The sequence below is a fragment of the Salvia miltiorrhiza genome, chromosome 3 (assembly GCF_028751815.1).
Source record: "Salvia miltiorrhiza cultivar Shanhuang (shh) chromosome 3, IMPLAD_Smil_shh, whole genome shotgun sequence".
In the NCBI taxonomy this organism is placed as follows: domain Eukaryota; kingdom Viridiplantae; phylum Streptophyta; class Magnoliopsida; order Lamiales; family Lamiaceae; genus Salvia; species Salvia miltiorrhiza.
In genome coordinates, this window is record NC_080389.1 from 49579023 (window position 1) to 49592165 (window position 13143).

At 34.5% G+C, this 13143-nt stretch overlaps 2 protein-coding genes and 1 long non-coding RNA gene across 3 annotated transcripts; all 3 read right to left on the reverse strand.

Annotated features, from left to right (window-relative positions):
- Nucleotides 1-301: 301 nt before the first annotated feature.
- Nucleotides 302-3047, reverse strand: LOC131016348 (2-methyl-6-phytyl-1,4-hydroquinone methyltransferase, chloroplastic). Its single transcript, XM_057945045.1, has 3 exons — nucleotides 2243-3047; nucleotides 1346-1652; nucleotides 302-874 (listed from the first exon to the last, which is right to left on the reverse strand). Exons 1-3 carry the CDS (start codon nucleotides 2818-2820, stop codon nucleotides 719-721), a joined length of 1041 nt encoding a protein of 346 aa, XP_057801028.1. The 5' UTR covers nucleotides 2821-3047; the 3' UTR covers nucleotides 302-718.
- Nucleotides 3048-4962: 1915 nt separating this feature from the next.
- Nucleotides 4963-5542, reverse strand: LOC131016349 (uncharacterized). Its single transcript, XR_009098925.1, has 2 exons — nucleotides 5482-5542; nucleotides 4963-5153 (listed from the first exon to the last, which is right to left on the reverse strand). It is a non-coding gene; the product is annotated as an uncharacterized LOC131016349 (long non-coding RNA).
- A 5212-nt stretch (nucleotides 5543-10754) lies between these two features.
- LOC131016350 (probable xyloglucan endotransglucosylase/hydrolase protein 26) lies at nucleotides 10755-12914 on the reverse strand. Its single transcript, XM_057945047.1, has 4 exons — nucleotides 12465-12914; nucleotides 12026-12126; nucleotides 11761-11954; nucleotides 10755-11305 (listed from the first exon to the last, which is right to left on the reverse strand). Exons 1-4 carry the CDS (start codon nucleotides 12652-12654, stop codon nucleotides 10909-10911), a joined length of 882 nt encoding a protein of 293 aa, XP_057801030.1. The 5' UTR covers nucleotides 12655-12914; the 3' UTR covers nucleotides 10755-10908.
- Nucleotides 12915-13143: the final 229 nt, after the last annotated feature.

Below are 13143 nucleotides of genomic sequence, written 5' to 3' on the forward strand. Positions count from 1 at the left end.
TTTAATAGACTTTAGTTAATCATGGATAACAAGTTCTCTAAATTATGAAACAGTCAACATAACTAATAAAATAATATTTAATGTGTTAAGTGTGATAGGTGAAAAATGAATCGTTTCATTTGGACACGAGATTTAAGAAAATACTTCGTATTTAAGTGTGATAGATGAAAAAGTGAATAAAGAAAAAAACTTCTCATATAAAAAAATGTAAAAGAGAATACGACTCATATTTCGTGGGACGGAGGGAGTAATAAATTCCCTGAAGGCATGAGATCGGATGTAACAGTGTGCAAAAAGGGACTTCAGAAAATGCATGCTCCAATTCTCTCTGAACTAAATACTAGTATTTTTCAAGCAAAGTTAAACAGAAACTGCACAAAAACACGAAATAAAAACAGGAATGAAGACTTATTTTCTACATGAAAAAGCACCAAAATGTGGATTCCGGATTTCAGCTCTCCAACAGTCTTAACTCTAAAACCTGGTTTCAACCATTAAGTTCACCAATCCTGGTTCATAATCCAAAAACTACAGTGGAAGTTTCATGGTTTCAACCACTAAGTTTCACTGATCTTGCTTGCTTCATAACTTGAAAACTACAACAGAACCAACCTATCGATCTGCATACTGAGAATCTCAGAAACTGCGACTTGAATCGAGAAGGAATACAGAAAGCTCCAACAGCAGGAAGAAACAGATTATTGGCGTCAGCCTCCTCCTATATGGGCTGACCTTTTGGGACAATTTGATCCTTGATCCACATGTAAATCGGAACCAACACGTAGTAAGCTCCAGCCATGGCACCAAGAATCAACCGCGCCAGAAACACTAATGGATTTACAGGTTTTGATACATCCTCAGTCTTAGGACCAAGCTGCAAAGCAAACATCTCAGAGTTTGATGTTCGTTCCCAAAATAAGAAAATAAAAAATCACTCTTGTGCTAAGATAATAACCAGAACAGCAAGTGCCACATGGTCATCAAATATCATAACTCATAAGTAGATGTCTAACAAGTTCAAATATACTACCAAGCTTTAAAAAACCGAGTTGAACAAGAAACGGAGTGTCAATTTTGTGGAATCAACTTGGTAGTAAGCTATGTTCAAATGGGCCAGCAACAGAATAAGTAACTCATGAGAGAAACAAAGGATTATTTTTTGGTTTTTCTCTTTCTCACTTGGAGGAAAATCTCACTCAAGGCACCAAAACTCATCACTATATTTTTCATATGAAGAAATATACTTATCAATATGATTAAGAATTCAACTTAATGCGGACAAAAGTGAAAAATGCAAAAAGCAAAAGTCGGAGTTTGGTGCTTGGGAAAACAGTAAGAAGATTACCTGCAAAGGTGAGTCCCCAGAGCTGGTCTTTACACCTGAAACAGAACATCCCATGATGAGCCCGTGTCTGCGAACCCCACGATACCATTTTGGACCAATCCTTTTAAGTTGAACATTCTTGAACCCTGCCTTCTCAAACCACTCTATGTACTCTTCCTCCTTAGGGAAGAGCATCCACGCATCTGCAAAGAAGCGCGATAACCAGAATGTTGGATATACGGGACCAATCAAGCACGCTTTCCCCCCAAGTCTCAAAACCCTGTAAGCTTCCTTGATTCCACGCTGCGGGTCTGGCCAGTACTCAATGCTGAAAAAGACACAGAAATAATCACAACATGAAATAGGATCCCCCCCCCCCCCCCAAAAAAAATATCTCCACACAGATCAATTAATAGCTTATTCTGGTCAAGCTTTCAACATTTTGGCGTCTATCTTAACGTCCTTTACACCTTCCATTATGAAACATTGAAAAAGATATAATTCAGAAGTTAACATCCAAAAACTCACAAACAGAAGGGTCGATAAGCTTTTCAAGTACTAGCTAACCTGAGATACAAAACTCACCGACTATTGGAAAAATGGAGTGGCGTGATTTTGTTGCACATTACAGTATGTACTCACCACATATCACCCAAGGAAGACGTCGTATTAGTATTGAGGTCAAAATGACGTCACTGAAATGTAATGAACATTTCTATTCTGCTACAAATCGAAAAGTAGTGTTATTACCGAATTACCAACCAAAATTAGCCCAAAGTTGGTGAATTCTTTAGCAATTACCCATAAAATAACATAGTTTCAGAAAATTCCAGAACAGCAAGCCTGAATTCAAGCTATCAAGCAAGGAAGCAAACAATTAAACCCTATACATATAGACACAGATGCAGCAATATATACCTCCCGGCAGAAACGTATCGATCGACGGAGTCCGTGGGGAAGGGGAGGTCCTCAGCATCCCCCTCAAGAATCTTGCAGTCCTTGAGGGGCTCCTTCTGCCTAGCCTTGGCCAGCTGGTGCGGCGACTGATCGAGAATGGTGACATTCTTGGCATCCACGTGCTTCACAATCCCCAAAGTGGTGAAGCCCGTCCCACCGCCAACGTCCACCACCGTCAAATCCCGATGGTTGAGGTCGGCAGGCTCCAACGCATCATCCCTCATATCCTCCGTCCAATGCCCTGGGTTTATCACGTGGTCGTACACGATCGACAGAAATCTGTAGAACCAAAATGCCTCCTTCTTGTGCTGTATGAATCTCGGCTGCGACGCCGGCCTGGGAGCTGAGATGCTGCATTTTGGGGTGAGGGTTCGGCTCCTTGCTGTTCGAATTGAAATGTTGCCGCGCGAGATTGGGGTGAGAGTGGGGAAGTTTTTGCCGCGGAAATCAGAGCTGAGAAAACCTAATCCTTTGGGGTTTGGGGCGATTGCTCGGATGAGAGTGAGGTTTTCGGCGCCGTTGAGCATCGCGGAAGCCATAGAAGAAGCGAACTGCGAGCTGAAGGGATTCAGCTATGGAGATTGATTAGCTAATCGTGGAAACAGAAATGGGGCAAAAATGGAAGCGACAAAGAATGTGGAGAAGAAGAAGAGAGTTTCTGTGGAGGCAGACGCGCGGGCAGCAACTACACTGGTGGAAGTGATATAGTAGCCACAACATTTTTCATTTTTCATTTTTCTTTCCCAAACAAAACAAAATTATTGCCATCTTTGACACGTGTTAGTTGTTACGTTACACGATTCATTGTTTTTTCATTATTTTCATAAGCAATTTTTCAATTACTCTAATATTCTTTTGGTTGGAAATTGAAATACCATAATAATGTCAATCCACCCCAAAATTTATGAACTAATCGGATTAGGTCGATTATTCAAAAATAAGATTGAAATCTTTTAATTGGATAAAATTATAGCTCAAATGCCTAACAAACGAATAGTTCGACGCTCAATAGAATTGGTCCAAAATCCTACAAAAGTTACCCTTATATAAAAATTTTCACTAGCTTATGATTTTTTTTTTCAAAAATTTATAAAATATATTTTAATTCAATATTAGAAAGTTATACTTGTGTGTTTTTAATTCAATATTTCACATAAAAACGTTTAGATATAAACATTAGAAAATGATTCATCTTTATATTTCTAAGAGTTGTATATTACTTATTCCCCATGTCTCAACTTTTAGTATTCATATTTTCTTTTTTGGTCGTCTCATACTCCCTCCGTCCGCTAAAACTAGACCATTTTTACTATATTGGGCGTCCGCAAAGAGTATACCACTTTCCTTTTATGGAAATGGTCCCACTGCACCCACTTTAATCTTTTATCCTTACAAACACTCTTTATATAAAACTCACCCCAAATTCAATCTCAACCACATATCTCATAAAATGGTGGGACCATTTCTCAACTACATCAAAATCATCACCAATTTTATTAAATCCCGTGCCAACCAAAGTAGTCTACTTTTGGCGGACAGATGTAGTATTTTGGTATCCATTTTTATTGTTAGTAAAAGTAAGTGGACCATCGCTTCACTATAATTATTTTAACACTCACATACAAGGTGGGACCCTTATTCCACTCACAACACGCTCAATCATTTTATTAAAACTCGTGTCACTCGTAAATGGATACTAAAAATTGGGACGAAAATAGTATTATGTAAATCGATTATGTGTGTATTTGTTTGTTACAAACATAATATTGTCAAGAGAAATGTATTATTATTATTTTTTTAACAAAGACTAATCTACATATTTGGAACATTAAAAAAAAGATTCTATATAATTGATACGAGTAAGCGTGATCTTGGAACGCATTCATTTAGTGCATTAAGAGGGCGTTTACTTTGCATAATTGATAATATGCATAATTGAGTATTTTTATGCTCAATGGTAGAATTTCTCCAATCACACCCTTTCGATGAGATAAGAATCAAAAACAAAACTAACTCAAATGATAAAAATAATCAAGAGACTTAGGATATCCTAAAGTTCCAATACATCAAAGTGAACAAGGCATTAATCTTACTACTTTTATCTATCAAGCATAATCCTTCAAAGTAAACGCCACCTTGTTGGGACACAAAAAGATATCCAACTAGTTTTGATGATACCAAAACCATTAGATTGTTTTGCTTGTCTTTAATTCTCTTGCAGGCTCAAATTTATTGAGACTAAAGATCGGTTGGTCAAGAAACAGAAGACTAAAGATCAAAGACAGCACAATTGAAGCACACTTCGCTGAACGAACAAAAGGACGCATCCTGACTGGAAGTCAATCAGTCATCAGTCGAAGATGTTCACACAATTCAATATCAGCATTAAAGTGAAGACTAAATCAAGTTCCAGTCGACATTCTGCATCTGACTGCAGATAAGAGTACCAGACACGTCGCATTAAATGCTCAAGTACAACAACATTTAATGTCAAAGATTTGACGATCGTCCTTGCAAGTACCAGAGCTTCCCTTTGCGTGTAAAGATGCAGAAGCACCATACTTCGAGAACAAGACAATTCAAAATTTTGTCTAATGGAGTACCCGAAGATTGCCACCTCAGCCCATGTAACGCCCCAATTTTCATAACTCTACGATTTAAAATTTAAGAAGTGCTAAAGATGGAAAATTAAAATTTCTTAAATTTCAAAAGGTTTAAAACTAATTTAAAAATCATCTTGCCAAAACTAAAGTTATAACATGATATAAAACGATAAACTAAAATGTATAAGTTCAACTTAAAATTCTATGGAAGTACATAATCTCTAGTCATTCTCGACTTCCATGGCCACCTCGACTCTAGAACTGCAAAACTGAAAAGATAATGGGTGAGCATATTAAAAATATACTCAGTGAGGAAACATGCACATATTCACATACGCTTAAACATGCAAATACTTCACATTGTCATACACATATACTGATAATCTGATGGGCGAACTGAGAGCCCCTGAACATGTATTTCAACATGGCTAATATTCTGAACATGTATTTCTACATGGCTGATATTCTGAACATGTATTTCTACATGGCTGAGATTCTGAACATGTATTTCTACATGGCTGAGCAAGTATAATCAAATATGAACTAAGAGCATATAAAAACATACATGAATATAACCACAAGCATATAATCCCTCACCTTAAAGTCGAGACTAAAAATTAAATCCGGAATGAAGGTCTTAATCGCACTGTTCCTAATTAAAATAAAAATAAAAAAACACAACGCTTCAATGAAAACTCCTACAATAACTTAAACTAAAATTCTATAAATAAAACTAATACATATGTATATATATATATATTCTTAAGCATATGAAAAAAAATACAAGATTCTGTAGACTAAATAATACTACAAAATTTATCATGTAATTGACCCTTTCAACCACAACCTAAAATAAATTAAATTATCTATAAACCCATCCATAATAAAACAAATTCCTAAATACAAAAATAAGTAATTTAACCTACTTTATGAAAGTCACAACTTAAGTTTTCAAAGCCAATACAGTATTCACCCATTAAGTATTCCTAATCAAATATTTACGAAACAAGCTAATGGTCTAATTATTATAATCTACTAATTGAAACTAAAAAATAAATATATAAAAATATTATTCTGACAAATTTCGATGATTTCCAAACACCAAATCAAAACTCAACTAATTCAATTTAAAAGAAATATACATATAATCGAGGCTACACCTAATCTAGTTACTAAAATATTTTCAAATGCCTACTGCCTAGAATCGACTATAGCAGAAAAAGAAAGAATCTATGCATTAAAAGTGAATAAGATGTGTACCGATTTTACTTGCTTTGCGTTCTGTGTGCGTGTGTTTTAGGGTTTGAAAAATAGATCTCATATTTATACTAGTTTCTAAAGAATTTTTGATAAATATAAAAATTATATTCTATGTATATCTCCTACTAAGATAAAGAAATAAGATGATAAAAGAGTTCTAATCTTAATAGAAAAATCAATAATAATAATAATAATAATAATAATAATAATAATAATAATAATAATAATAATAATAATAATAATCTAGTCTAGATAAAATAAGTGGTGCTTATCTCTCTCTCTCTCTCTCTCTCTCTATATATATATATATATATTATAATTTTCTAAAAAAAATAATAAGTTGTACAAGAAAATATTAATAATTAAACTTATATAATAAATCTAAATATTTGGGGTGTTACAGCCCAAGCTTCGACATCTTCTCACAACGGCAGAAATCCTGAAGATCATCTCTCTAACGGATCTATTCAAGACTTCGCCTATAAATAGAGCTTGAGGAACAACTGCAAGCTTGGCCGATTCGAAGACATACGCTGAAGCTCTATCGAATTAGAGAGCCAGCATTTCCTTAGATAGATATATTTCGAATCGAAGAAGAGTGTATTCAACGTTGTAAAATCAGTCTACCTGATTACCTAAACTCTCTTATTAGACTAGGCACATCTTGTTTTATCTTAAGCCTAGAATGAATTACTTAAGCGCCTATTCTCAATAATCTTAGTTGGAAGAGTCCAAACCCATTTTCAACCGAGAGAAAAGTGAGTTTGAGTGGTTGTTGTTTACTACCAGTAAAACTAAACAGTTCGGTCCCTTGGCACCTGGTAAGCCAAGTGGTTGTTGTTTAATACCAGAAAACTAAACTTGACGGTTACCTTGGTACCAGTTAATTCAAGAGGGAGTTCAGATTAAAGGTTCTGGCTCCAATTACCTTAGCATGAGCTGATTGGACACGACAGTGTTAGGACGTGCTAAGTGTTAAACCCAATTAAGAGTGGATTGGTAGGTTTGCTGTGCACCTTTAAGCATAAGCCCAGAGTGTTTGTCAGACAAATAATCTGGTTGTGGATGTAGGAAAGATGTTTCCAAACCACGTTAAAAATCCTTGTGTTCTTTATCTGCTTTCAGTTTTTCCTTTGTTGTGCTAAACTGCTTTCAACTAAACTAGACTAACTGAAAAGTGTAACTAAGGATTTTACAAGTGACAAACTCTTTCCTAAAGGCTATTCGCACTAAGTTTAAATTCCGCTGCTGAGTTATTAATCCTACTGACGACTCATCAGATAGTCAGAGAGATTAATAACTTTACTCTGTTTTACAAACTAGACTGAAGCCTTACTTGGATATCAGTTAAACCCAGTGCTCGACTGATATCACTTTACTGAAGTATTTTTCGTATCAGTCTACAACCTATTTCGAACTGAAATTTGGTTAAGTTTATTTTGATTTGCGAAAAATAGCCCACATGTGTATTTTCCTCCCCCATACACCTGTCAGTCGACCCTCCGGAACCCCAACACCCCTAAAATAATTTGGGAGGCAAAATTTAGTTAACATAATGTTGGTTTTAGTGGATTGATTCTGCATATACTTTTAACGAACGAGATTCAATAAAAGTTGATCGTTATGATTATGGCAGACAAATTATGTGTGTTGGATAATGACCTAGTCGGTGCAATAATGACACGATATAATAAAGTCAAACACAAATACGACCTATTAAAAATTGCTCGATACGAACATGAACGCGAATACGATACGATCTACACAAATACGAGCACGACTCAGACACGACACAACACAATACGAAAAATAATAGCAACACGATTTGAATCGTGTTGACACAACATAAAAACAACACAAAATATGATCTAGTAAAAACCTGATTAAATATGATCTGATAGCAACATGATAGAAATATGAATTAAAATAAATAAAGAACATGAGTTTTGTGTTACTTGGAAGCGGAACAAAGGATGTGATTAGAAGAAAAAGCGAAAGTCTTCAAAAAGTAAAAGAAAATTAAAAATGCTCTAAAATAAGAATTAAAATAAATATATAATAAAAATAATAATATCAATTTTAAGGAAATACACAAATTCAACACAAACTCAATACAAAAATATTGTATCTTTATCACGTCAACACGATAAAGATATTAACCAGATAAAACTTGACGTTAACCATTCATTTCATACGATTTTATATGGTGCTTTAATTTATTTTATACAATTTTATATTGTGCTTTAACTTATGTCTATCCAACATTATCAGTTCTAATTAGGATGATAGAATTAAAAAGAATACAAATCAAATCAAATTTATATAATTAGATTGAAAAACTATCACAGATATATGGTTTTCCTTGATAACACTTATATCCATGTTTATGTATATATGGTTTTGCTTGATAACACGTATATCCAAATTTATGCATTCCATAAGCTTATGAACATTTCTTTATTTGCTGATATTTCTCATTTAGTTAGTAAGTTTTCTGTGGTCCCTATAAGAAATATATCTATTATTAATAAATAAGTTTTTGAGAGTATTTAAATTAGTTTTAGTATTTGTATATTTTTAAATTATGTTATTGTGTGATTAATTCTATGTAAATAGTTTATGTATATTTGTACATTTCTTTTTCGAATATTCAACTTCCATTTCTTTTAATAAAGATCAATTCTATTATATACTATGTCCGTTCCAGTAATAACATCCCAAAAAAATGGGACACCCAAATTATGAAAATGTAGATAAAGTAAGAAAGAGATAAAGTAAATGAGGAGAGGGATAAATAAAGTAGTGAAAAAAGTAAGAGATAGATAAAGTAAATGAGGAGAGAAATAGAGAGAGTAGATAAAGTAAATTTTTTTTTTTTTGGGTTGAAACATTATAAATATATCTCCCAAAAAGAAAATTTGGAACGTTATTAGTAGGACGGAGAGAGTATTAATAAAAATTTAAATAGTTATGTGTATTTGTACAATTATTTTTTCGAATATTCAACTTCCATTTCTTTTATAGATCAGTTCTATTATATATTAATAAAAGGTAATAGGTATATTTATGCATTCTCACATACTAAAATGAAATAATACCTATAAAAATAAAAAACTACAATTAATAATTTTTTTTATTATAAATGTACTAATATGCCCTCAACGATTATTAAAAAATAAAAAACAACGAAAACACAAACCAACCTGCTGCCCCCTTCCCTCAAATCCGTCGTTGTCATCCTTCCCCTTCCCGCTGTCATCGACGTCGCCCGCCACCGTCTTCTACCACATTCTGCCTCTCTCCTCACCTTACGACCCGTATCCCCAACTCAGAAAAATGTTTTACAAACGTATAAAATAAAAATAATAGGTATTAAATTCATATTATTGACGTATTTTCACATATTCGTATTTTTCACGTATTATGTTTAATCTTAAACACAAAAAATGCATAATGTTAAACATAAAAATGCATAATGATCAACACCAATGTATATACATAATTATTTTTATAAGTTATCTTAAAGTGATCTATCAATGCCATCAATTGCCTACTTGTTCATATTCACAGATAACTTTGAACCCTATTGGTTAGCAGCTCGCATTTCAACAACGGTCGATGCTTGGGCATAGGGGTGAGCAGAAACCGAACCGACACTGAAAACCGAACAGAACCGAACTAGATTGGTGCGGTTCGGTCCCAATTCTATTGGTTCGGTTTTTGGTTCGATTTTGAAAAGTAAAAACCGAAAATTTTCGATTTGGTGTCGGTTTCCATTTTTTGGTTCGGTTTTAAACCGAACCGAACCGATACATATTAATATTTTATTATATATAATTATATTATAATATATAAATATTTTTCTAATTTTTTAACCTAAAACTAAAACCCTAATTCACAATTATAATATATAATTATTTATCATGTTCATGTTGTGGGGATTTGACATTTGAAATTTGTGTATTTACATTATTTTACAATTTTTAATTGGTATTTTCGAAAAAAAAAAATTGCATCATTCGGTTGATGGTTTTATCGGTTCGGTTCCGGACCCCCAATTGGTACGGTTCGGTTCCAATTTTAACCATCGGTTCGATTTTCGGTTTTGAATTTTTGGTTCGATTTTGCACCGAATCGAACCGATGCTCACCCCTACTTGGGCAGAATGTTCGCCATCGTCTCAAATAAAGTAGGGCTCGAGCGGGTTGTGGCGATGACAAGATTGGGTTGAGGAGGTCGGCGCTCAGCATATAATTACATTTGCTTAGCGATGGGGGAATCCGGCAATGTCACGCCAGAAAGAGATTGGCGGATCTTGAGATCTAAATTGGATCATCGTTGGAGATTGTAATGTGTTTGAGGGTTTGGTGTTGGTTTAAACACAATATGTATATAGTTAAATGCAAATATCCATAAGTATGAAATCCGTGTAAATAATACCCGTACACATTTTTTTTCCCCTAAAACTGATCTCTTCCTATATCAGCCCCTCAGTCATTTTTGAACTGAAAGACCTCTGTCATATATCACATTTGTATGTATTCATATAAATATGATATATGATTCAAATTTAATACTATATACTAGCTAAGGATATTACTACCAAAAACTACTAACAAAGTGCAATGCACGTATTACTCACTAGCTACTCATCACAATTCACAAGAGTGTAATCAACAAGAAACGAATTTCCGACTAATCCTAAAAAGAATAAATAGAAAAAAGAAGAAAAAGAAATACACGGAATCATCCCATCCCATGTAATTAATATTGTGGCTTGAAACATTCACCAGGAAATAATCCCTTGTATCGATCATAATCTTGGCAATAATCATAGATCAAAGATTTATTTCTAAGCAACTCCATTTGGTTCTGAGCATCAAGGGTGAGTTGGGAGGTCGTACTTGGCGCAGCAGCTGCACTACATTGAGCGACGCTCGTGGTTCCTTGAAATCTGCAAGCCCGCGCTCGAAATTTACGCAGTTTAGCGATGAAGGGCGCTTTGCTCCAATTGATCCTGTCGAGGCCACCCCGCGTCGCCCAGCTATCCGCGTTCCAAATGCTCGAGTAGGCCCTCATCGGCTGTTGCAAGTCCGGGTATGGGATTCCATCCTCTAAATAGTTTTTGTATACTCTAATCGGAATCTTATCCACCAACCATCTGATCAAATAGTATACAAAAATCTTCTCTAAATTTTCTTCAATAGTATATTTTTTTAGGCATTTCAATTGATTGATGATGACTTTCATATAACAATTTGCACAAAAGTAGAATAAATTTTAAAATCCTAAAATTGACTTGTTTGTGTGCCCGCCAATCACGGTACATGCCTATGTAGATTATTACCAGTAAATCAAATCTATTGATGTAGATGAAAATATTTGATTACTATACAAGTGAACTTTATGCAGACCAAAAAATCAATGGATTTCATATCATAATTTTTGACACTAGTCCCTCTCACATGTATAAAAAGCTAAAATTTTATATGAGCTTTACTTCACTATAGAGTTTAGAGATAAGTGACGATTCTTATAAATAAAAGTAAGAAATAGTATTATAGTAATAAAAATGAAATTGAGTTTTTGTAAACGTGTAGGGTGAGGGAGACTTACACAACATGAGAGGGAGTCCAATGAATGGTGTAGTTGTGGTAGTCTTTGGAGGGGTCGAACCATGGGTAAAACTGGACTTCCCTGCCCGCGGCTCCTTGCGTATAAATGTTGGTGTGTATAATGTAAGGTTGCCCACTTACGTTTCCTAGAAATTCAAAGTCGATTTCGTTGTGCTTCGCCCCGAGGGAAGATAGCTGGGAACAACAACTTTAAATACAAAAACAATCACTACTATGAAATCAAATTGAATTACAACACCACTTACATAAAATGAAGTTACAGTGCCAGCAGAGTCTCCGGGTACAAGCTTCATTTGCATCTCAACCGTTCCAAACAAAAATTGATCCTTCGATTGGATTCCAGAACCTACATTTCAAAATTTTACAGATTTGTGAATCAACGCACCTAATTACCTACTAATTCTCCATATCAAAAGCTGGAAGGAATCTTTTGTTTTGTTTCCCACAAACACAAACAATTAACTATCCACTTTTTCATAAAGGTTTCAATTGGATTTATTTGAATATTTCTACTAATGATACTCTGCTTCGTATCTCCTTCCTATTCTTAAAAACATAGATCTATTTTCCCCAACAGATCGCTGTGTTGCAGAAGAACTCATCTCTAATTTTGATTGCAAGATTTTTCCCAAACAGATCGGTAAATGAGAGAGAGAGAGAGAGAGAGAGAGAGAGAGAGAGAACCTGAGACAGGGTCGAGAACGAGAGTAACATCATCTCTACCGGCAGGCTGGAGAAAGCCAGAACGCTGAGTGCCCCAGCTCAAATGCATGCTCTTCAACATACTTCTTCCTTCAATCAAATTTGAATTCAATGCACCAAATATGATTGCCATTGCTATCACAAACTCTAAATCCGCCATTTTTCCACCCATCTTCACCCTAATCTACAAATAATACAATCGACTTGCGATACACACACGCACTCACATTTATAATTAAATTCACACAATTAAAGCAGCAGACACCGCCTCAATCACAGAGACAAAAGGAAGACTCATTATTAATGTTATATGAATATGATGATAGCGGCTACATCTCTGTCTCAATCATACTCTTATTTTATCTCTCCCTCTCTCTAAAGAATATTAATAAAGTGTACGATCATAATGACTGGCAACAATTAACAGATACTAAATTAAATCAAAGGCATCGAATCAAAACATAATTATTTTTTTGAGAAGCCCACACGAATAATTTTGATCGGAATTTTATTTTATTTTACTAATAATTTGAACAGTGAGGTCCCGGGTTCAAACCCCACTGCTCCCCCTCCCCAACTCCCCAAGTCAAAAAAACAAAAAAAAAATTGAAATTGGAATTAAAATATTTAAACGATGGGATCAAATTTGTACCCACCAAAT

What these genes read in the sequence shown, in the direction of transcription:
- LOC131016350 (XM_057945047.1), bottom strand. Translation starts at nt 12,654, where the DNA reads ATGGGTGGAAAAATGGCGGATTTAGAGTTTGTGATAGCAATGGCAATC. An exon ending in CGTTCTCGACCCTGTCTCAG is followed by an intron (nt 12,127 to 12,464) that starts GTTCTCTCTCTC and finishes TTTGAAATGTAG; the next exon opens with GTTCTGGAATCCAATCGAAG. An exon ending in TGGACTCCCTCTCATGTTGT is followed by an intron (nt 11,306 to 11,760) that starts GTAAGTCTCCCT and finishes CTATTTGATCAG; the next exon opens with ATGGTTGGTGGATAAGATTC.
- LOC131016348 (XM_057945045.1), bottom strand. Translation starts at nt 2,820, where the DNA reads ATGGCTTCCGCGATGCTCAACGGCGCCGAAAACCTCACTCTCATCCGA. An exon ending in CGATACGTTTCTGCCGGGAG is followed by an intron (nt 1,653 to 2,242) that starts GTATATATTGCT and finishes TGTCTTTTTCAG; the next exon opens with CATTGAGTACTGGCCAGACC. An exon ending in CTGGGGACTCACCTTTGCAG is followed by an intron (nt 875 to 1,345) that starts GTAATCTTCTTA and finishes TTTGCTTTGCAG; the next exon opens with CTTGGTCCTAAGACTGAGGA.